The sequence below is a fragment of the Chiloscyllium plagiosum genome, chromosome 6, assembly GCF_004010195.1.
Source record: "Chiloscyllium plagiosum isolate BGI_BamShark_2017 chromosome 6, ASM401019v2, whole genome shotgun sequence".
Lineage (NCBI taxonomy): Eukaryota > Metazoa > Chordata > Chondrichthyes > Orectolobiformes > Hemiscylliidae > Chiloscyllium > Chiloscyllium plagiosum.
The window spans coordinates 70,850,949-70,874,606 of NC_057715.1; the positions used below are offsets into that span (position 1 = coordinate 70,850,949).

At 39.6% G+C, this 23,658-nt stretch overlaps 1 protein-coding gene across 5 annotated transcripts in view; it reads left to right on the top strand.

The window, feature by feature from the left end:
- The window catches only part of LOC122550689 (cytoplasmic dynein 2 heavy chain 1), a 555,979-nt gene that overhangs the window by 351,561 nt on the left and 180,760 nt on the right, over positions 1-23,658 (top strand). For all 5 annotated transcript variants that reach the window (XM_043691809.1, XM_043691805.1, XM_043691808.1 and 2 more), the window contains 3 exons: positions 15,223-15,288; positions 18,341-18,391; positions 21,132-21,209. In XM_043691809.1, the coding sequence (XP_043547744.1) occupies positions 15,223-15,288; positions 18,341-18,391; positions 21,132-21,209 (195 nt within the window). The remainder of the gene's footprint in view (positions 1-15,222; positions 15,289-18,340; positions 18,392-21,131; positions 21,210-23,658) is intronic.

Sequence of the window (23,658 nt, forward strand, 5' to 3'; positions counted from 1 at the left end):
CTCAAGTTGAAGCTTGAAAATTGTTATGATCCCTTCCTGATAGTTGACAGGTGGCGGTGGAGATGTCCTATGAAGCAGGAAAGAGAAGACTGGTGAAAGTGAGGGGAGGAGTGCATGTTCGAAAGCAGCCATTGTATTTTACAGTTTGGAGCCTTAAAACTACTTGGGCCATCAGCTGGAATTCTGACCCCCCATTTTGGGATGCTCTACAACAATACTTGTAATTCTAATAGCTCATGTCGGCATATCATAAATCACATCATTGTTCCAGTTGCTTTTACAATCAATGTTTTGAAATTGTGCTGAAACCCATTAGTGGTTGAAATGGGAATGCAGCCTGATGTGACAATAGCTGACTTGAATAACTGGATTTCAGTTATATTAATTGGTCTGGGGCTGGGGTGATGGCCTAGTGATGGCCTACTGGTGGCCTTTTAATCAAGTGACTCTGATAATGTTCTGAAGACCCAGGTTCAAAACTGGCCAAACATCCAAAGTGGAGGAGTGGTGGATTGATTCGTTCATTATTTTAACATTATGATTTGTGTATTTCTGAGGCTGGCCAAAGCATAGTGATAATGTCATTAAGCAAGCAATACAGAAGCCCAGCTATAATTCTGGGAAATGTGTTTGAATTCCACCATGGTAGGTGGTAAACTTTGAATTCAATAAAACTCTAGAATTGAGTTGGACTAATGGCGACGATGTAAATGTTGAGGGCCCTTTCTCTGTCTCTGAAAGGGGAGGCCTGAGTTCAAGACCCACCTACTCTAGAAGTTAAACTAGACAGTGTGGCCAGAATTGTCAGTTTGTGGTTACAACAGCCTTAGAATACTGTGTACATCATAAATATCTCATTTGTATAAATTTTCATTGGCATTTCTGATTCAAGCTAATCTGCATAAATAATCCCATTGAAATCATTATGATAAAGGTACAAGGATATAGTACAAGAAATCCACTTGCTTGGCAAGGAGAGTTAAAATTCCCCCTTTTGCTTCAACAAATTACAGCGTTGAAGTGATTTAAATACTGATGCCTTTGAAAGTACTTAAATATTTAATTTACAGCAATGGAAGAATTAATTCACCATTGACAAGTGGTTTCCTCTCATTATCTTCTCAATTTTCTTTTCAAATTTGCGAATACGGTACATTGTTTTTTGAGTGATCTTCTAGTTGAAGTGTTGAAAGGATTGATTAAGAAGGTTGTAAAATGACTAGTTTGTGTATCTATGTCCGTTCCTTGTCTGAAAAATTCAAGACACGAGAAAAAGTGCAGATTATTATCACTCAGTCAAAAAAGTCTTAGAATACATACATTTCTTTGAACTAACAACCTGTTAAGAAAATCGTGATAATGTATAGCGCTGAACGTTAAATTTCTGAGCATGTGATTTGATTTAATTGCTCCCACAATATTCTGAAGAAGGGTCACTGGACCTGAAACAATAATTCTGTTTTCTCTCCTCAGATGCTGCCCAACTTGCTGAGTTTTTCCAGCAATTTCTGATCTTTTTTTCTGATTTACAGCATCAGCATTTCTTTTGCTTTTTTTTTGACAAATCTAAACATTCTCTTTTTTATTATTAAGCATTTCCTACAAGGCAGGTCATTTCCTGCCTCCTGGGACATGCCTTGCTGTAAAGTATCCTCAATCATACTGTTTTCTCGCTGAAGTGTTGGTTGGATTGGGATCTGGCCTCGTTAAGCCCAGAAGCACAGAGTAGCTGACTCCAAGGGTCAGCGAGTGCTGAAGCAGGCTGATTACAAGGCCCATCTGGTTCTTTTGGTCAATGACCCAACTGTTTCAGAAATTGATATGCCTTCTTGCCACCCCTTCTCATACCTGCCATCCCCCAAACGTTTCCTATAGCCTGTCATACTCCCATGCTAACTCAATGGCAATTATGCTTCCTCTCTACTTACGGCCCTCACACTCTTCTTTCCAAACTCAGTGCCATTTCATACCTGCTTATACCACCGTATCTATTCACCCAGTAGGAAAACTTTAGGAACTGTGGAGAAGAAGCAAATAAATCTCTCACTGTCTAATGAAACACTCTCATAATGAAAAGAAGTCTTCCATTCATAAAAGCATTTAAAACTTTTTAAATCTGAAGTGTTCATTACGTTTACAATCAAACTTTTATTCAGACTTCAGTCAAGGTAAACTAACAAGTTAATATTTTTTTTTAATGTAATGATGAATGTAGTGCAGTATACATTGTCTACATGGACTTCAACAAGGCCTTCGACAAGGATCCATGTGGTAGACTGGTTAGCAAGGTTAGACCACATGGAATCCAGGGTGAGCATGCCAAGTGGATACAAAATTTGATTGATGGTAGGAGACACAGAGTGGGGGTGAAAGGTAGTTGTTTAGACTGGAGGCCCGTGACCAATCAAGGATCGGTGTTGGATCCACTGCTGTTCATCATTTTTATTAATGATTTGGTTAAGAATATAGGAGATATGATTAGTAAGTTTGTGGATGATACCAAAATTGTTGTAAAGTGGACAGTGAGGAAGGTTGCCTCAGAGTACAGCGAGATCTTGATCAGCTGGGCTAATGGGCCGAGGAGTGGCAGATGGAGTTCCATTTAGATAAGTGTGACATGTTGCATTTTGGTAAAACAAACTAGGGAAGGATTTACACAGTTAGTGGTAGGGCTCTGGGGATTTTTGTCGAACAGAGAGACCTAGGGATGCAGGTGCATAATTAATTGAAAGTGCATCACAGGTAGGCAGAATGGTGAAGAAGGCGTTTGGCTTCATTGGTCAAAGCATTGAGTATAGGAGTTGATATGTCATGTGAGGGCTGTACAAGACATTGGTGAGGCATGTTTTGGAGTACTGTGCATAATTCTGGTCACACTGCTATAGGAAAGATGTTATTCAACTGGAAAGGGTGCAAAAAAGATGTACAAACTCAAGTCTTGAGTGTTTGAGTTATAAGGAGAGACTGGATACGCTGAGACATTTTCCCTGGTGTGTCAGAGACTGGGAGGGGTAATCTTATAAAGGTTTATAAAATCATGAGAAGCATAGATAAGATGGATAACCAAAGTCTTTTCCACAGGGTAGGAGAATCTAACATGAGAGGGCATATTTTTAAGATGAGAGGGGAAAGGTTTAAAAGGGACCCGAGGGACAGCATTTTCATGCAGAGGGTGGATGTATATAGAATGACCTGTCAGAGGAAGTGGTAGAGATGAGTGCAATTACAACATTTGAAAGACATTTGGACAGGTACATGAATGGGAAAGATTTACAGGGATATGAGCCAAACAGGGACAAATGAGATTAGTTTAGTTTAGGAAATTCAGTCGGTATGGATGAGTTGGACTGAAAGATCTGCTTCCACGTATGGCTCTATATTGAGCTTGAATCAGCCTGCTGTGACATGGGTAATTTTAGAAACTCAGACAAGCATTCATTATTACATAATACTTGGCTTTGTGGAAGTATCAATGAAGAACTCTATTGAAATTACATGGCAGATGCTAACTTTCTTTTTCTGACCTGCACTAAATGACCTATCTCTCAAAGGAATCCAATAGACATTTATTTTAACATGGTAGCTACATTTTTAAATTTAGAAATTGGATGGTTTATAAAACTTCAGATCATGACAGTTAGACAGACCTTAATCTGCCCTTAAATTATGTTTCCTTATGCTCCATCAATTCATGACTTCTGCCTTGTTGTTATGGCCTTCTTGAGACAAAATGAGCTCTCTTTGAACTCAGCACCAAACTCAAATGGTCTCCTGTGTGAGTTATGGTCCACACTCTTCACCCTTTTCAGCAAATTTTACATCTGTAAAGAGAGGGATTTGTGCAAATTCCACTTTTTTTTTAACTTTGTGGATTTTGATAAATCTAGCTCTTGGTCTTTCAAACTGCAAGTGACTAGAAGTAACTTTCATGGAACTAATATAAAACAGTCGGGACTTTAACCTTTTCAAGTTAATACTGAGCCAACCTTCTAATAGAAATGCTAAATAATTTGTCAAGAAAATAGCTTTCTATTATTTGAATGTTAAAAGCTTTGGAAAAACCTGATTTTGTAGTAAAAGTAATCGATACAGTAATGAGACATTAATATATTATATCAGTACTCCATAAAGTTAAGGGACACATTTATTCCTGAAATCGCTTTTTAAGCCAAGGGCGTTACAAAATATAAACCAAGTACTAGGGCATATTTTTAGAGTGGCAGAATTGAAGTGTAGAAATTATATTTTAAACTTGAATCAAGCCTCAGTTAGGCTGCACCTGGTTCTGCTGGCTGTATTCTTTTTGCTAAAACATCAAAAGGAGGCAGAGGCACTGAGAAGATGCAAGAAAAGTGCAGGAAAGATACTCGTACACCAAGGTTTACTTATCAAGAAAGGATGAATAGGCTACATCTCTCTTTTCTTGCCAAGGGAAAGCTGAGAAGTGATTAAATAGAGGCCATTAATATTATGAAAGGTTTTCATAGAATATAAATATCACAGCTACCTGAAGAAGGAGCAGCATTCTGAAAACTGCTTCCAAATAAACCCGTTGGACTATAACCTGTGTTGTGTGATTTTTAACTTTCATTGAATAGGCACAGATAGAACATTGCCACTTCTAAAGACAAACAGAGGTAGAGGACACTCTGAGGTGTCAGATCAAACCCCCTTCAAATATATCAAGGAGATACCCTTGACCCTAACTTTTTATTTAACGGCAAGTATAAAGTGCTGATTTCTAGATGTAATTCAATTGGTTATGCTACTCGGCTTTAAGCAAAATATGCTTTATTCTTACTCTACAGTTAAATACAAATAAAAGAAAGAAGAATTGGCCAAACTTTAACTTTAATGGAAACCTTTATAGAAATAATAGATTATTTAACTACTAAACAACAATATTTCCAATGGAGTATCATTCCATCAATACACACTTTGACAAAAGCAAATTCAGTAAAATAGTTTCTCTCAAATGCAATGTTTCTCCAGTCCAGGAGGAAATATTACCAAGAAAATTCTGGCAAAGGGAGAACTCAAGCTTTTTGGTGTAGCTTAGAGAATACATGGCATCTTCCAAAATCCCAACAATTGCTGAAAGCAACATTAAAACCCTATTTCTTTTGGAACCTGACTCCATGTTGCTTCCATTGATCCAACCTTTAATAATTAAAACCCCAAGACTGAACAGACTGCTCAGCATCTCTGTATGAATCTCCCTTTATATAAAATAAAGTCAAAGTACACCTCTTAAAGCTATAGTATTGTTGCACCAATAAATGAAACAAATAGGGAATTTAGAAGCAGTCACTTTACCCAGAGTTTTGAAATGTGAAACTTGCTAGTGAGTAGCTGAGGTGAAAATGTGGATGGAATTAAGGGAAGGGTAGGAATGCAAAGGTTGGAGAAAGGAATGAAACGTTATGCTGAATGAGGAGTTACAGGAGAAGGCTGCAGTGAAGCATAGATTGGTTGGTCTCAGTGCAGAATATAGATTCTTTTTAAGTATAATTTAACATAAAAGTCTACTCTTATCATTTAGTTTCAAGTATTTTGATGATATCTTGAAATATTATCAGATAACAATGTTTATCACTGATCATGAAATTTCAGTTTTAACATTCTCCAAGAATAACTGTGACCGTCATTGCAAAATCAATAAAATGTAATCGATCATAATTATTGAGTGCAACCAGCTAAATGCAGGCAGTTAAATAAAGGACTCTTGTGTTGCAGTGGTAATGTCCCAGCCTTTCAGCCAACATATATTTTTTGCAGAGAGTTATAGAATAACTTGAGTGGTTAATTAACACAAGTGTTATAGATACATAGAAAATAGGCCATTTGGCATGCTGAGTCCACTCCACTCTTCATTCTGATCATGGCAGATCATCCAACTCAATAGTCTGTACCTGCTTTTCTCCAATTTCATATGATATTTTTAACTCTAAGCGATATATCCAACTCCTTGAACTCATGTTTTGACCTCAAATGCTTTCTCTGATAGTGCATTTCACAGCTCATCACTCCCTGGGTGAAGAAATGTTTCTTCATCTCAGCCCCTAGTTCTGGACAACCCTGTCACTGGGGACATCTTCATGCATCTTCTCTGTTTATTCCTATTAGAAATTCTATGAGACCTCCCACCCTCCAACACACACACGCACATTCTCGGGAACTCCAGTGAATATAATAGTCCTATCTGATTCCACCTCTCCTCATATGTCAGTCCCTTCATCTCAGTCTGGTTTTGTAAATCTTAGCATATTTACTGAAGTTTGTTTTAAGTAGAGGTAACACAAAACCATTTACACAAGTACGTTTTCCAATCATGGTCATTTTTCATAACAATTTTACTGATGATCATTACAAAATTCGTGGATGCTGAATGGTCTTTATTGAAACTGATATCATATTACTGATTGCAAAGTCATGGACATAATTTACATTCCCATGTGTGAGTGAGTGAGAGAGAGAGAGCGAGATTTTCTGGGAGGATCGGGGCTAGAAAGGCTACCTATCTGTACATGCCAGCTTCCAATATATTGACCGAAAGCAATTAAGACAAATGATCATGGAAAACTAGGAACTTGTGGGACCCTGCAGTGCCTGAACTGGCCAGCTTCTGAGAGGGCAGCCTCCCCGACAAAATGCTAGTGCTGCAGGGATGTTTAAAAGGCTTGTCCACTGACCTTGACAAGACTGTGGCCAGAGGCTACCCTTCTATAGTGGTGCTGTGTCATGACAGGAATTCAATCTCTTCAAGATCCCATGACTTCCCTGAAGACTGCTCCTCTGCGTTGCCACAGACCACAAAGCATGTTCAGCTTTTCAATAACCACAGTATTTTGCATTTGTTTGAATGATCTCTTTATTTCAGTAGCTGATCATTTAAAGAATGATTAATGCAATTCAGGGGAAGTGACAGCCTAGTGGTATTATCCAGATAATGTTCTGTGGACCTGCATTCAAGTCCCAACACAACAAATAGTAGAATTTGGACTCAATGTAAAACAAATCTGGAATTAAGAGCCTAATGATGAGCATGAATCCATTGCTGATTCTCAGAAAAACCTATCTTGTTGCCTAATGTCTTTTAGGGAAGGAACTTGCCATCCTTACCTGGTCTGGCCTACAAATGACTCTAGCAATGTGGTTGAATCTTAACTGCCCATTGGGCAATAAGGAATGTGCAATAAATGAAAACCTAGCCAGTAATGCCTTCATTCCATGAATGAATTTTTAAAAATTCTACTCATTCCAAGGAGAAATGTTGATGCACCAGAGGCTGGCAAAGAAGGAATTTCTCTAAATAAATGACTTATAAGTGAAGTTTTTGTACTCTACTTAAGTACCTGATAAGGAAATACCCAGCAACAAGACTTTTTAACCTTGATGAACACACATTTCTCAAAATAGTACTTTGTAAAAAGAAAGTATCTTTCTCCATAAGCTTCTAAAAAAAAATCCGAAAAACATTTGGACTTCTTTGTCACCATAGTGAAACCATTTGATCAACTGCTTCTGCCCCTTTCCTCCCACCAACCTACTGGAATAAATTTCTTCTAAAGTTCCCTCATGCTATTTCCCTAACAGTGCCTTTTTCCCCAATTTCTTTTATGTCTCCATTCACGATCTTCCAAACTCAACTTGCCCAAGCAAACTTTCTCTTACACCCTTAACCATATTCCCATGCAACTGCTGAATGTACACTTTTCCCTCCTTTACTAACATTCCTTGATATTGTTAATGAAGCTAACTCTTTAGGTGCTTTATGTTTCTCTTTTAAATATGCCATAATTACCCTCTCTCCCAAAAATAATCCCTTGAATCCTCTGTTCTTGCAAACAACCACCACATCTCTAATCTCCCTTTGCCTTCCAAAGTCCTTGAGTGTGTTGTCACTTTCCAAATACGCATCTATCCTTCCTTGAGCCCCATGATTAAATCCATTCCATCAGGTTTCTGCCTGTGCTATAATGACTGTTACCAAAGTCACAATTGAAGTCTGATGTGACTGTGGCAAAAGTAAACTAATCCCTGTTCGTCCTTCTTGATCGGTCTGCAGTCTTTGATACGGTTGGCCATATCATCCTGTTCTAAAGCCTCTTCACCGTTGTGCACCCTTCGTAAAACTAGTTTGGTTTCATTTGGATGTCAAAGATCTATTCTTGGTACACAACTGTTTCTTACTTACATGCTGCCAGTTGGCAATACCACCTGAAAGTGCAGTTTCGGCATGTACACTGTGATCACAACTGATATTGTTACTGGATAAGATGATTCCAGACTGAAATCCAAGCTTGGCAGATCATTTCACAAAGAAGGTGATCTTTCACAGAAACAAAAACATTTGGATTTTAATAATAACAGGAGATTATTAGAAAAACAAAATGAAGATAAAACAGAACAGCAAGCTATCTACAAATAATACAATTTGAAAAAACTTGAAAGTGCAGTAAAACTCCCATCTATCCCAACAGTATTCCTTTATGGTATTCAAACATCAGGGAGAGAATTCCCTTCTCTCTATAGATTTAACATAAATGTTGCTTTCAATTCCTGATTTTGAGGATCTTGTAGACTCTTCCTTGGGCATTCACACAATTGATTATAAAATTTTACACTGAAGTAACTATTCCCATCTTTTCTGAACTAAATCCTTGCTCGAGGAGAACATGTTTCATGCATCCAACTTCTGCAAACTGAAACCAAAATGTTTTCCAATGGATGCTACTCCAAAGGAAAAAATAAAATGCATCTCTGATCCTTATAACTAAAAGCAGCTTAAAACCCTTTAGTATTTAATCTGTCCACATTGCAAATAGATTCCCATCAGCATACCTGGAACTATCTCTGTCTTGTACTGGTTTCAAAAGTTCATAGATTTATAAATGCTCACAAGTTAATTGTAAAACCCTCTCATGCTCACAGACCAACACCCACATGCCACTAGTTAAATAAAGAAACTCTAAAAAATTTTTAAAATCACAGCTGACTTAACTTATTTCTACTTCGCATTTGCCAAATTATGGGCCTGACTGTCATACCTTCATCCATGTTTGAATTGAGGTGGAGGAGTGACAGTGAGAAATTTGGGTCGGAAACAACTGTGTTTAACTTAAAGGGAATTACAATCAAATTTGGGCAGAGTTAGTGAAAGTACTGGTTGGATAAAATGAGGACAGAGTTAGTGAAACTAGATTGAATGGATAAATTAGCAGGAAATTCAGTAAACAAGCATTTGCAAACTTTTAAAGAGGTAATTCGTGACTCTCAGCAAAAATATATCCCAGTATGGAGGAAAGATTCTAAGAGAGCGATAAACCACTAGGGCTGAGCAAAGAAGGTAAGAACAATAATAAGTTGAAAGAAAAACATATAAGGAGGCAAGAGTCAGTGATAGTCCCGAAGACTGGAATAAATTCAGAATTCAGCAAAGGAAGTCTAAAAAGATAATAGTGCGAGAGAAAATACAAGGCCAAGCAGGCAAGAGGAAAAGGGTCAAAATAAATATAGACCCCTTAAGAAAATGAATCTGGGGAGATAATTATGAGGAACAAAAAAATGGTGCAGTAGGTAAACAGATAATTTTGCATCAGTCCTAATGGTGGAGGATACTTTGGACATTCCATTAATACTAAAGAATATGGGGGAGAAATTAAGCACTGTCACTATCACTAAAGAAGTAGTATAAGATAAACTAATGGTGTTAAAGGCAGATAAGCCCCCAGTGCTGAAAGAAGTAGCTACGTAGACATTGGTTGAAACTTCCTAAAAACCCTTAGACACTGGAGAAGTACTCGTAGATAGAAAATTGCCAATGCAACACTTCTTTTCAAAAAAGGGAGGGAGGCAAAAATTAGGTAACTATTGGCCAATTAGTCTAATATCTATTGTTGTAAAATATTGTATCCAATTATTCAGGAAGTAATAGTAGAACATTTTGAAAAATTTTGTCATCAAAGAGAGTCAGTATAGCTTCATGGAAGGGAAATCATGTTTGACTAATTTATTAGGGTTTGTCAAGTCAGTCTCAACCAGAGTGGATAGAGGGGAACCAGTAGATGTGTTGTATTTGAACTTCTAAAAGGCATTTGTCAAGGTAATTTACAAAACGTTGTCATAAGAGTCCATGGTATTAGAGGTGTTACATTGACGTGGATAGAGAATTGGCTAATGGGTAGGAAACAGCGCATGGGAATAAGATGTTCTTTTTCATGATGATCTGTAACCAGTGGGGTTCTTCCACAGGGATTAGTGCTAGGACTACAATTGTTGGCAATATATAGTAATGACTTAGAGGAAGGTAGCAAATATAGCCAAATTTGCAGGCAGCACAAAATTAGGTAGAAAAGCCAAATATGAGAGGGATTCAAACAGAGAGATAGAAAGGTGATGGCCTAGTGGTATTGACTATTAATTGGCTTGACTATTAATCCAGAAACTTGGCTAATGTTCTCGGCACCTGGGTTCCAGGTGGAATTTGAATTTAACTTTTGAAAAATCTGGAATGAAGAATCTACTGATGACCATGAAACCATCGTTGATTGTCAGAAAAATCCCATCAGTTTCACTGATGTCCTTCAGGGAATAATTTTTGTCATCATCACCTGGTCTGACCTACATCGGATTCCAGACCCAGAGCAATTTGGTTAACGCTCAATTGCCCTCTGAAATGGTCTAACAAGCTACTCAGTTGTATTAATTGTTACAAGACCTCAACAAAGAAATGAAACTGGATGGACGACCCATCTTCAACCTGGGCACCGGAAAAGACCATGCTCCTTGGATGCTGCCTGACCTGCTGTGTTTTTCCAGTGCTACACTTTTTGACCCTTTCCACGCTTGAAACAGCCTTGCTGATTCTGCAAAGTCCTCCTTACTAACATTTTGGGGGGGCTAGTGTCAATATTGGGAGAATTTGGGTGGCACAGTGGTTAGCACTGCTGCCTCACAGCGCCAGAGACTCGGGTTCAATTCCCGCCTCAGGCGACTGTGTGGAGTTTGCACGTTCTCCCCGTGTCTGCGTGGGTTTCCTCCGGGTGCTCCGGTTTCCTCCCACAGTCCAAAGATGTGCAGGTCAGGTGAATTAGCCATGCTAAATTGCCCGTAGTGTTAGGTAAGTGGTAAATGTAGGGGTATGGGTGGGTTGCGCTTCGGCGGGTCGGTGTGGACTTGTTGGGCCGAAGGGCCTGTTTCCACACTATAATGTAATCTAATCTAATCTAATCTAATCTAAACTGTGTCACAGACTAGTCAAGCACCAACCTGACATAGTCATACTTATGAAATCATAGCTGACAGGAAATATCCCAGATGCCATCATCACCATCCCTGAATATGTCCTGTCCCATCAGCAGGATAGACCCAGAAGAGGTGGCGGCGCAGCGGTATGCAGTCAGAGGGTGTTGCCCTCGGAGTTCACGACATTGACTGCAGACCCCATGAAGTCTCCTGACTTCAGGTTAAACTGAAGTCGGTTTAAGGAAACCTCCTGCTGATTACTACATACTGTTCTCCCTCAGCTTCCCTCATGTTGAAAACATTTGAAGGAAGCACTGAGTTTGGCAAGGATGCAAAATGTACTCTGGGTGGGGGACTTCAATGTCCACTACCAAGAGTGATTCAGCTGAAGCAGTACTACTGATTGAGCTAGTTGGGTCCAAAAGCTGCTAGACTGGGTCTGTGGCTGGTGATGAGGGAACCAACAAGTCAGAAAAGCATACTTGACAATCTGTTGGCTGGAGTTGAAGTTCCATCTTTACATTAAGAGTAACCTCCATCGTGTTGCATAGCACTATCACTGTTTTAAATGAAACAAATCGAGGAAATCAAGACTGGGCATTTATCAGGTGTTCTTGTCCAGCAAGAGCAACAGAATTGTACTCCAATACAATCTGCTACCTGATGGCCCAGCATATCCCGCACTCAATCATTACCATCATTAATCCTGGTTCAGTGGAGAGTGCAGGAGGGCATGCCAGAAGCAGCAGCAGACGTACCTAAAAATGAGGTGTCAACTTAGTGAAACTATCAAATGCACACCAAACTGCTTATGTAGCAAGTGATAGGCAGAGCTCAGAGATCCTATAACCAATGAATTAGATCTAAGCTCTGCAGTTGAGAATGATGGTGCACAATTCAACAACTTACTGCAGGAGATAGGTCCACAAATATCCCCAATCTCAATGATGGAAGAGCTCAACACATAAGTGCAAAAGATAAGACTGAAACATTTGCAGCAATCTTCAGCCAGAAGCAATGAGTGGATGATCCCTCTTGGCCTTCTCCAGTGGTCCCACATCACAAAAATCAGTATTCAGCCAATTAGATTCACTCCACATGATATCAAGAAATGGTTGGAGGCATTTGAGACCTCAAAGACAATGGGCCATGACAACATTCTGGCAATAGAATGGCAACTAAAGACTTGTGCTCCAGAATTTGCTGCTCCCTCCTAGTCAAACTGCTCTAGTATAGTTACAACGCTTGTATCCATCAGACAATGTGAAAAATTGTCCACGTGTGTCCTGTACATAAAAAGCAGGACAAATCCAACCTGACCAATTACCACCCCATCGGTTTACTCTTGATTATCATTAAAGCGATGAAAGGTATCATCACCAAGGCTTTCAATCAACATCTGCTCAACACTATCCTGCTCAGTGATGCTCTGTTTAGGTTTTACCCAGGGCTACTCAGCTCTTAAGTTCTTTATAGTTGTGTCTCAAACATGGGCAAAAGAACTGAATTCCAGAGGTGAGGTGAGAGTGACAGCCCTTGATATCAAGGCTGTGATTGTTGGGGGTCAGTCATCTCAGCTCCGGGGCATCTCTGCAGGAGTTCCTCAGAATAGTGTTCTTGGCCCGACAACCTTCAGCTGCTTCATCAAAGACCTTCCCTCCATCATACGGTCAGAAGTGGGAATGTTTGCTGATAATTGCATAAAGTTCAGCACCTTTTGGCAGACATGTTGAAAAAAGTTTAATATGATTTATAATGGCAGGTATGTTTAAAATTTCCAGCCTTCCCTGTTCTTTCTGTTTTATGTTTAAAAAGTGTTTGGATCGTCTATGATAAAGGTATTTAGTTATGCAAGTAGTATGCTTAAGTACATTTTCAATCCTGATTTTAAATTTTAAGCAACCATTAAATTAACCAGGTAGGGGATCAGATGCATTAAAGGCTTTTCTCCAGACAATAAAGTCCTCCGCTGGTTTTAATGATTTAAGTGACATTTCTGGTTTGATTTTCCTATTGATTTAATGATATGACATAGGCTGCGCCTTTAAAACTCACTGCTTTGGTGCACAGAAAGCACTGCCGTGATGTGTCAAATGATAATAATGACAATCCTTTAAAATGCTAATGAAATAAATAAAATCAGGCATTCACAAACTGAAAAAAAGCTATTTCTCTTACATTCTCATCAAACACAACAGTGAAATGTGTATTGGTAGCCATTGACCTTCTCTGCAGGTTATGGCAGGAGGATACTCCCAGAACAGAAAATGGATCTTTAATCAGGAACATTAGGGATTTGTGGTATCCACCACAAAAGATGAAAATCTGACTTATCTAGGTCCCTGTTTTAAAATTCATTTGTGGGATGTGAGCATTGTTGGCAAGGCCAGCAATAGTTAGCCATCCTTAATTGCCCTTGGGGAGGTGGTGGTTCGCTGCATCCTTCAAACACTGCTGTCCATGTGCTGAAGGAACATCTTCAGTACTGTTAGGGAAGGTGTCCCAGGATTTGACCGAACAGTGATATATTTCGAAGTCAGGATGCTATGTATGATGTGGAACTGCCGGTGTTGGACAGAGGTGAACAAAGTCAGAAGTCACACGACACCAGGTTATAGTCCAACAGGTTTAGTTGAAACCACAAGCTTTCGGCCTGCTGCTCCTTCATCAGGTGAAGTGATCTGACAAAAGAGCAGCACTGCGAAAGCTTGTGATTTCAAATAAATCTGTTGGACTGTAACCTGGTGTCATGCGAATTCTGAGGATTCTGTGTGGCTTGGAACCAAGCTTGCGGGTTGTGGTTTTCACTCGATTCAGCTGCCCGTGTCCTTCTAGATGCAAGTGTTGACAGGTTCAGAAGGTGTCTTTGAGAGAGCTTTGATGAGTTATTGCACTGGTGTCATTGTGCATCATTGCTGGAGTGAATGCTGAAGATGTGAGGTGGCATGTGAACAAAAGAGGCTGCTTTGTTCTGGATGGTGTTGAACCTCTTGGGTGTTTTGCACCTTGTCGTGGTTGTGGAGCGTATTTTATCACACTCTAAACTTGTGCCTTGTAGATGATGCACTGACACTGGGGAGTAAGGAGATGAGTTACTTGCTATAGGATTACTTGCCTCTGACCTGCTCTTGTAGCCATGCTATTTATCTGGCTAGTCCACTTCAGTTTCTAGTCAATGGTAGCTTTCAGGATATTGATAATGTGGCATTTAATGTAGTTAATGTCCAGGGACAATGGTTGGATTTTCTTTCATTGTCGATGGTCATTACCTAGATACTTATGCAACATGAGTTTTACTTGCCACTTGTCAACCCAAGCCTGGATATTGTCCACATCTTGCTGGATTTGGATGTGGACTGCTTCAATATATGAAAAGTTGTGAATGGTGCAATCATCAGTAAACATCCCCACTTTGGATGTTATGATGAATGGGAGGTCATTTATGAAGCAACTATGGATGGTTAACCTCGGAAATGACCCTGAGAAACTCCTGTAGTGATGTCCTCACTAAGATGACTGACCTCCAGAACCAGAACACCTTAATTTTAATATTCTGATCCTTATTTCAGATTCTTCCATATCTCTGAAATCCCCTCAAGCATCATAATCCTTTGAGTTATCTAATTCTGACTTTATATGCATTCCCAATTTTATTGTTCCACTATTGGTGGCCATACCTTGAGCTGCCTAGATCCTAAACTCAACAATTTCCTATCTGAACATCTCAGATATTCTATCTCTCTTATTTCTTTAAACTTTTAAGGCAGTGCACAATGCAATCTCTTTGTCCAAACATGGGGATTTTTCTTAAAATAGCCTTCAGTGACTTGCTGTTTAAGTTTATTATATGATGCTCCAGTGAAATGCCTTGAAATGTTTTATTACCTTAAAGGTGCTGCATAAGTAGGAGCTGGGAATTCAAATGTTCTTGCATTTCATTGCCAAGTCATTTATAATTGGTTCTTTTTGTTGCAGGCTGATCAACTTATGTTTGCTTTGCACTTTGTACGTGGAATGCACCCAGAACTCTTCCAAGAAAATGTAAGAAATGAAACTAGTCATTTTTATTGCAGGTGCTTACCATTGGTATTTTTACTGCTCAAGCAGTCCTTACAGTAAACAAAACAGACGTTTGACCATTGTATACTGACAGTTGACACACTGTACCTCAGTTGTATCTATTTCAGCAAACCCTGTAATGCATTTCTCTTTATTGTATATCTAATTTCTTCTTGACAGTTGTTTTGGCCAGGCTTCAGTAACCACTTCAGTTAATGCATTCCATACTGTAGGAACCTGTTATATGATAAAATAGTTCAAATTTCTTCCTCCAAAACTATTAAATTTATGCCCTTCGTTACCCATTCGCCATCTAATCCTTTCACTCCGCTGACCTATTTCAGCTTTTTCAAAATTTTGTATGTATTAATCAGATGGCTCCTTAATCTTTTCTGCTCGACTGTTTGAACTTTGTTATTTCAGTCTCACACCATAGCTATGGTATGACTTTTAGCATTATATTGAATCTATGTTGAATATTTCCATAATGAGTTGTCCAAATTATTTTTAAATTATCCCTGTTTGTAATAGGCAACCACCCACTGTCTGAACCATTGAAGTGGTGTCTGTTTTGAACTTTGAAAACCTGCAAAGAGAATAGAAAATTCTATTCTGAATCTTTAATGTGCATATTAAATAAGTTACTATAGGGCACCAATCACCAGAACTTCCCATTCCAGCAGATCTTGGAACTCAGAAACTTAAACAGAAACTGCCAGAAAAACGCAGCAGGTCTGGCAGCATCTGTGGAGAGAAAGCAGAGTTAACACTTTGGGTCCAGTGATCCTTCTCCAGAACTGATTGTAGCTAGGAAAAGATTGATATGTATGCTAAAGAATGGGTTGGGCAAGGAGTAAGTCATGGGTGGAAATGAAGCCCAGAGAGAGAGAGAGAGAAAACAACAATTGGATAGACAAAGGAATGGATAAAGGTCATCCTAGGGGAATCAATAGCTGCTAACTGGTTCCTATTCATAGCTGACAATGGGATGGTTTTGGTAGTAGCCCAACTGAATCCCTGTTTGGGGACCATGCAGCTTTCAAGACTCAATATCAAGTGCAACAATTTTAGGGCCTGATCACCTTACCCAAACGGGAAATGTGATGCTGTTCTTCTAGCTTACGCTGTGCTTCACTGGAGCTCTGCAGTGAGCCTGAGATAGAGATGTTGGCCAGGGAAAATGATTGTGTGTTGAAGGGGCAGTCAACAGGAAGCTCAGGATCACTTTTGCGGACAGAATCGAGGTGTTCCGCAAAGCGGTCACTTAGTCTGCATATCATTTGCCCAATGTAGAGGAGATAATATTGTGAGAAGCAGGTACAGTAGACTAGATTGAGTGAAATGTAGGTGAAGTGTTGCTTCACCTGAAAGATGCATCTGAGCCCTTGGATAGTGAAGAAAGAGGAAGTAAATGGGCACGTGTTACACCTTCTGTGGTTGCAGGGGAAGGTACCATAGGGCTGTGGGAATGTGTTATGTTGGGAGTGAAGGACGGGTAGACCTTGAGGAAAGGACAAGAGAGGGGAGGGGAATATGTGTCTAGTGGTGGCATCCTGCTGGAGATGGCAGAAATAGTTTCTAATGATTCTTTGGATCTGGATGCTGGTGGGGTGTAAGTGAGGACCAGGGGTACCTTACTAATATGTTTTGATTAGATTAGATTAGATTAGATTCCCTACAGTATGAATTCAGGCCCTTCAGTCCAACAAGTCCACACCGACCCACCGAACAGTAACCCACCCAGACCCATTCTCCTACCCTATATTTACCCCTGACTAAAGCACTAACATTGTGGGCAATTTAGCATGGCCAATTCACCTAACTTGCACATCTTTGGACTCTGGGAGGAAACCGGAGGACCCGGAGGAAACCCACACAGACATGGGGAGAATGTGCAAACTCTACACTGACAGTCGCCCAAGGCTGAAACCGAACCCGGGTCCCTGGTGCTATAAGGCAGCAGTGCTAACCATTGAGCTACCGTGCCGTCCTAATGTTGTGGAAGGTAAGAGAGAGGGTGAGAGCCGAATTGTAGGAGATGGGTTAGAGAAGTCTGAGGGCCCTCTCACAGTGGTGGGGAATCCTTGGTTGAGGAAGAATGTAGACATTTTGGAGGCTTCCTTGTAGAAGTTAGCATCATTGGAACAGATGTGATAGTGATGAAGAAACTGAGAGAATGGAATTGTCATTACAGGAAGTAGGGTGTGAGAATGTATAGTCAACATCACTGTAGAAGTCAGGATATTGGTAGCCAGACTATCCCCAGAAATGGAAACAGAAATGTTGAGGAAGGGAAGGGAGGAGTCTGAGATGGACCAGGTGAGAGCAGCGTGGAGATTGGAAGTGAAATTGACAAACTTTTCCAATTTCGGAAGAGAAAAGAAAGCAGCACCGATGGTGTCATTAATGTACTAGAGGAAGAGTTGTGGGTGGAGGCTGAAATAGGACTGGAGTAAGGAATGTTCCAAAACTCAACAAAGAGACAGGCATAACTGGGGCCCTGCGCATAACCATGGTCACCCCTCTGACCTGAGAAAGTGAGAGAACTTGAAAGAGAGGTTGCTTAGAGTGGAGACGAGCTCAGCCAGGCGGTGGAGGGAGGGTGGTTCAGGCCTTGTTTCCAGGGAGAAGCAGAGAGGCCTGAGACCATCCTGATAGGCAATGAATGTGTAAAGGGGTTGCAGGTCCATGGTAAAGAGGAGGAGGCTGGAGCCTGTAAATCAGAAATTTTCAAACTGACATAAGGTGTTGGAAGAATTGCGGATGTTTTCGGGAGGGGATTGGACAAGAGGAGAAAAAAATCTAGTTGAGTTAGGAAGACATGAGTTCTGTGGGGCAGGAGTAAGTAGTAACAATGGGTCTGCCTGGGCAGTCCTGTTTGTGGATTTTACCAATCCTGGACAAGTAATGTTTCTAATTTTGCCAAGCTAAAGCTAAGGTGTGAAAAGTTATAGTTCAGCAACTTCTCTCTTAAAAAAAAAAGTTAAAATGTAGACTATAATGTGGTATATTTAAATTTTTCTCTTTTTTTAAGGAATGGGATGCATTTACTGGTTTGATTGTTGGAGATATGCTTCGAAAATCCGTAAGTGTTAATTTTACCATTGGTTCCTTTGTTCTTATTTTTGAGTTTATTAGAGTAAATAGTTATTCTCAGTGAGATTTTCACAGAGTCTGCCAGTAGGGAGCACCAGCCAGCCACATAAGTGAAAGCCCCTATTCATTTTGACACTTGGTCTTATTAATGTAGGCCTGCTCAACTGTATGTGGAAAACATGTATGCAGTAACGAGAGGCATTTATTTGAATATGGAGCACTGAAACATCAGGTGCACGTGCAAATTCCATCCAGCTGAAATGTAAATAGCATTGGGTCCACACTGATGTGAAACAACAATGTGTGTGCCACCAGGGCTACCTATCCCAAAGACAATGCAAAATTGGCAATGACAGAATTAGATATTAAGTTCTTTGATGTGATATCTTGGTTGTTGTGTGGAAATCTCCCCAGTTCACTCTAATCAAAATCAATTTCTGATTCATCATTATCCAAAATTACACTGAGGAACCTTCTGTGCCGTCTGTAGTTTCATGTGACATATATAACAGTACGTGAAAACTGGACTGAGATAGAAATGTGGAAGACTTGTAATTACCATTTAGTCCAAGCAACAATACCATTGCATCAATTGACATTCATGTTGTAGAAAATAAAACCATTTGTAACTGATGTAAACACAAAGTATTATAGATGCTAGAGATGAGCAATAAGAAAGTACCAGAGAAATGCAGCAGATCTGGCAGCATCTGTGGAGAAAGAAACAAAGTTAGCATTTTGAGTCCATTAACACCAATCATTAATCCCTTTTTTCATTTATGTATCTCCTCTATTCCCTTTAGCATACCCTTTACCTTTTGCTCTGGGCACCCATCAGTTCTACTCATTCCTCCCCCTCTACTGTCAGCGCAGTGGAAACTATATTTTCCAGCCCCCTTCAATCCAAAGGAGAGTTATATTGAATTTGAAATGTTAACTGTTTATTTCTTTGACAGTGCTGCCAGACTAGCTGTATTTCACCAGCACTTTCTGCTTTTATTTGTAACTGATTAATCCCTTCAACCAAAAATAGGTCTTCATGTTGTCACCAGTAAAATGCTGTTATATTGCAAAGTCATAGACCTGACCATTAACATTTGTTCATTTAAAAGCGAAAATGGTCCTTCAGAAACCATACTCTTTCATGTACATGTTCTATGCAGCACTAGACATATTTTCCTAAATAAGGTCTATCTCCCACACTATTGCATGTAATAGAGCTGAGGCCAAGCATAATTCTTGGGTGAATTGGCGTAAAAAAGACTAGGATAGTTGGACCAGGAGGTGCGGATGGAAAACAGTTCTCACTTTAATCACTTCATGTTTATGAATGAATGCAAAATGTTATAGGAATTTGGGAAGCATAGAAATTAGTTGAAGCAAGATGTTTTTACTGCTTTGTAGGCTAATTGGATAGCAAATGTAAACAAGTACTTCAATTCCATCTCTGGCAGTCATGATTTGAATGAAGCACTAGCTTTTGGAGCGCTGCTCCTTCATCAGGTGGTTGTCACTGGCAGGAGGTTATAGTAACAGTGTGACATATTTACAAAGCTGGTTATAACCACGAAGATAGGAATTCCTAATAAGGAAAAATGGGAAAATGTGACTGAGAAGTGATAATAAGAAATGCACTTTTGTTGTGCAAAGTACATGCACACTTTAGAATTTTTAATATATTTTGATAAACAGGTGCATTCAAATTGTTATGCTGAAAAAATTGATAGAGAAAATCATTCAAGGTACACTTCGAGTTAGACTAGCAGGATGTTCCTCCAACAGACCTTTGCCATTAAGCCTGCTGAAATTTACTGGGTCAATGGCAGAGAGATATTATGATTTAGATCTCTGAAAATGTGGGATATATTTGCAGTTGTGGTAAATTATGGATTAATTGGTAAACAGGCTGTCCCATTCTGTCCCTCCCACTTTCTTAAGCTGCATCTTGAGGCCCAGGGCTGATCCAGGAGCCTGTTTCAAAAATGATTTAAAATAAGACATCATTATGTGAGAAGTAATATATTCTGAAAAATGTAGGTGAGCAGAGAAACCTTGCATAAATTCTTAAAAGATGGCAAGACTGGCTGATCAGCTTTATAAATGAAGGCTTAGAATATAAAAACAATCATAATGCCAGAACTTTATAAATAAGTGTTTCGACCTCAACTGAATTATTTTGAACACTACACTCTATGAACAATGCAAAGACCTTAGAGGGGGTACAGAGGAAATTTACCAGGCTCTTAGCAAGAACAATAGAGGAAGAATGGAAAAATTAGGACTCTTTTTCCTAAGAATAGAAAGGGGGTAATAACTGGCCTATAGAGATTTGCAAAATGATTAGAATTCTGATACATTAGAGAAAAGGTGTTCTCACTGGTGAGTGAGTCAATCACCAAATCACAGATTTAAAATCATAGCAAAAAATCTATAGTTTGGAAATGAAGAGAAATGTTTTCACTTGAGTTGATGGATCTGGATCACTTTATTTGAAAAAGTGTGGAAGCTGATTCCATAAATAATTTTGAAAGGGAATCGGACAGATGCATATGGAGAAGAAATTCAGAGATAATGAATAAGCAGTGACAACTGATTTTTTCGAAACGCAGACACATAACCAGATGACCTAATTCTGTGCTTTAAGTTTTAATGATTATTTAATGGCCTTTTATTTTATTAAATAGAACAAATAACAGATTTCCAATTTTTGTTTGTGTTCCTGCTTTTAGGATAATCAAAAATCAATACGGGAATCAATTCCATCTTGGATTGACCAAGAGAGGGTTGGAGGAATAGCCCTTTTAAAGGTACGTTTTAAAGTTATTGGCTGAAAAATCAGATTGAACTTGTGTAGTATCTTGCAGAGATAGTCTTGAACTTTAAAAACATGTTGCATATAGAAATAAGTATAAATAAGTTAGAACTCTGAGACATTTGTTTAATTGCTGCAAAATAAATTTGCAATGTAGGTAGGAGTAATTTAACCCATCATGTCTGTGCCAGCTGACAAGGAGCCATTTAACTTAATATCACTTTCAACTCTTGGTCTGTAACCTTGTAGGTAACAGCACTCCAAGTGCATCCCTTTATTTTTAAGTAATATAAGGATTTCTTCCTCTACCACCATTTTAAGCAGTGAACTCAAAATGAATTCCATAAAATATTTCCCCTCAAATCCTCTCTAAATTTCCTACCTCTTCACAAAATTGTTGCCCTTTAATTTATGGGCCCATCACCCAGGAGAAATAGGATCTTCCTATTCCTTCCATCTAGACTCTACCAGGCTTTCACCATGACGGAGAGCAGAAGATGTCAGAAATCCAAAATCTTCCCTCCAAATACAGCATTTCACATTTTTATGTGGGTGGGCCATGGTTCATCCATGACCATTTAAACATTCTGATGCTTCCAGTTAAATTGGATTTTGGATTCCTTGCTGTCTACAACCTGGATTGGGTAATGCAGGCCAGGTCATAGCAGGTCTGACCTATGTGCATTTGTTTTAGATAGCAAAGATAGCCCTTTGGAGAACTGAGATAGCCCTATACAATTATAATCAAGTTTGTATTTATTACTTTGAAATACATTAACTCCATTGTCATCTCACTACCTCAGTGTTGGGGGAAGTGCGGCTGCTAGTCCACCAAAGCAACTTTTTCTTGCCCCGAATGATTGTTGCACTCAGGTGCAAGGCAGACGTTGCGTGCCTGAAGATCATTCGGTGCCTTTTCCGAGGGAATATAAAAGATGGCATAGCATCACACATTGATGTCTTTGAAGGCAGTCAACTCGACTCACAAAATCCAGAGGGAGGTCTGAAGATCTGGAGCAAAAGGCTTTGATATAAACTGCAGAAATGGAGAGAGAGGGAAGAGAACCTGTGGAAGGTAAACATAGAATATCCTACCTTAACCTGATAGAGAATCAATGCCAAAGGTTACTTTGGTTGAGTCACGAAGTTGTCATAGACATACATCATGTGGTACAGCAACTAGATACACACTCTACCAACTTATGCTCTACTTATGGATGTGAAAGTAACCTTCACATTAAATGTCGGTGCCCCAGTCTCTTCTCAGCTCATCAGAAGACCAGCCAGCAGCATGCAACTGGTTTTAGGCAGTGCTGAATGCACTGTTTGCTTATTTTTCCATTTGGATTTGGCACCTCAAATGCAGACGACCATGCCTTCACCCAAACTGCTGGCTTCTCTCAGGTTCAGGGTGTTATAGATTGTGCCCATGTTATAGAGTCATGGAGTCACACAGCACGGAATCCTTCAGCCTAACTCGCCCGCACTGACCAGACATTCAATCTGACCTAGTCCCATCTGCCAGCTTTTGGCCCATATCTGTCTAAACCCTTCCTATTCATGTTCCTATCCTGATGACTTTTAGATGTTGTAATTGTATCTGCCTCCACCATTTCCTTTGGCAGCTTGTTCCCCACATGTATCATCCTCTGCATGAAAAAGCTCCCCGTCAGATTCTTTTCAAATCTTTCCCCTGTCACCTTTAACCTATGACTTCTAGTTCCTAACTCTCGCACCGGACGAAAAAGATCTTGGCTATTCACCCTGTCCATGCCCCTCGTGATTTTATAAACCTCTATGAAGTCACCCCTCAATCTCTGATGCTGCAGGGAGAAAAGCCCCAGCCTATTCAGTCTTTCCCTGTAGCTCAAACTGTCCAATCCCAGCAACATGTTTATAAATCTTTTTTGCACCCTCTCAAGTTTAACAACATCCTTCCTATATAGAAGAGTGACCATAATTGCATGCAGTACTCTAAAAGTGGCCTCAATAGCCACAACATGACATCCCAACTCCGTTACTCAATGTTCTGACCAATAAAGGCAAGAATGCCAAATGCTTTCTTCACCACTCTGTCTACTTGCTACTCTACTTTCAATGAACTGTGTAACTGTACTCCTAAGTCTCTCTGTTTGGCAACACTCCCCAGGACCCTACCATTAACTGTATAAGTTCTGCCCTGGTTTGCTTTACCAAAATGCAATGCCTCATGTTTATCTAAATTGAACTCCATCTGCCAATCCTTGGCCCATTGGCCCATCTGATTAACATCCTGTTAATACTCTGGTAATCATCTTCACTGTCCACTACGCCACCTATTTTGGTGTCATCTGCAAACTTACTCGTCATATCTCCTATATTCACGTCCAAATCATTTATATAAATGACGAAAAGAAGTGGACCCAGCACTAGTCCTTGTGACACACCACTGCTAACTCAGGAGG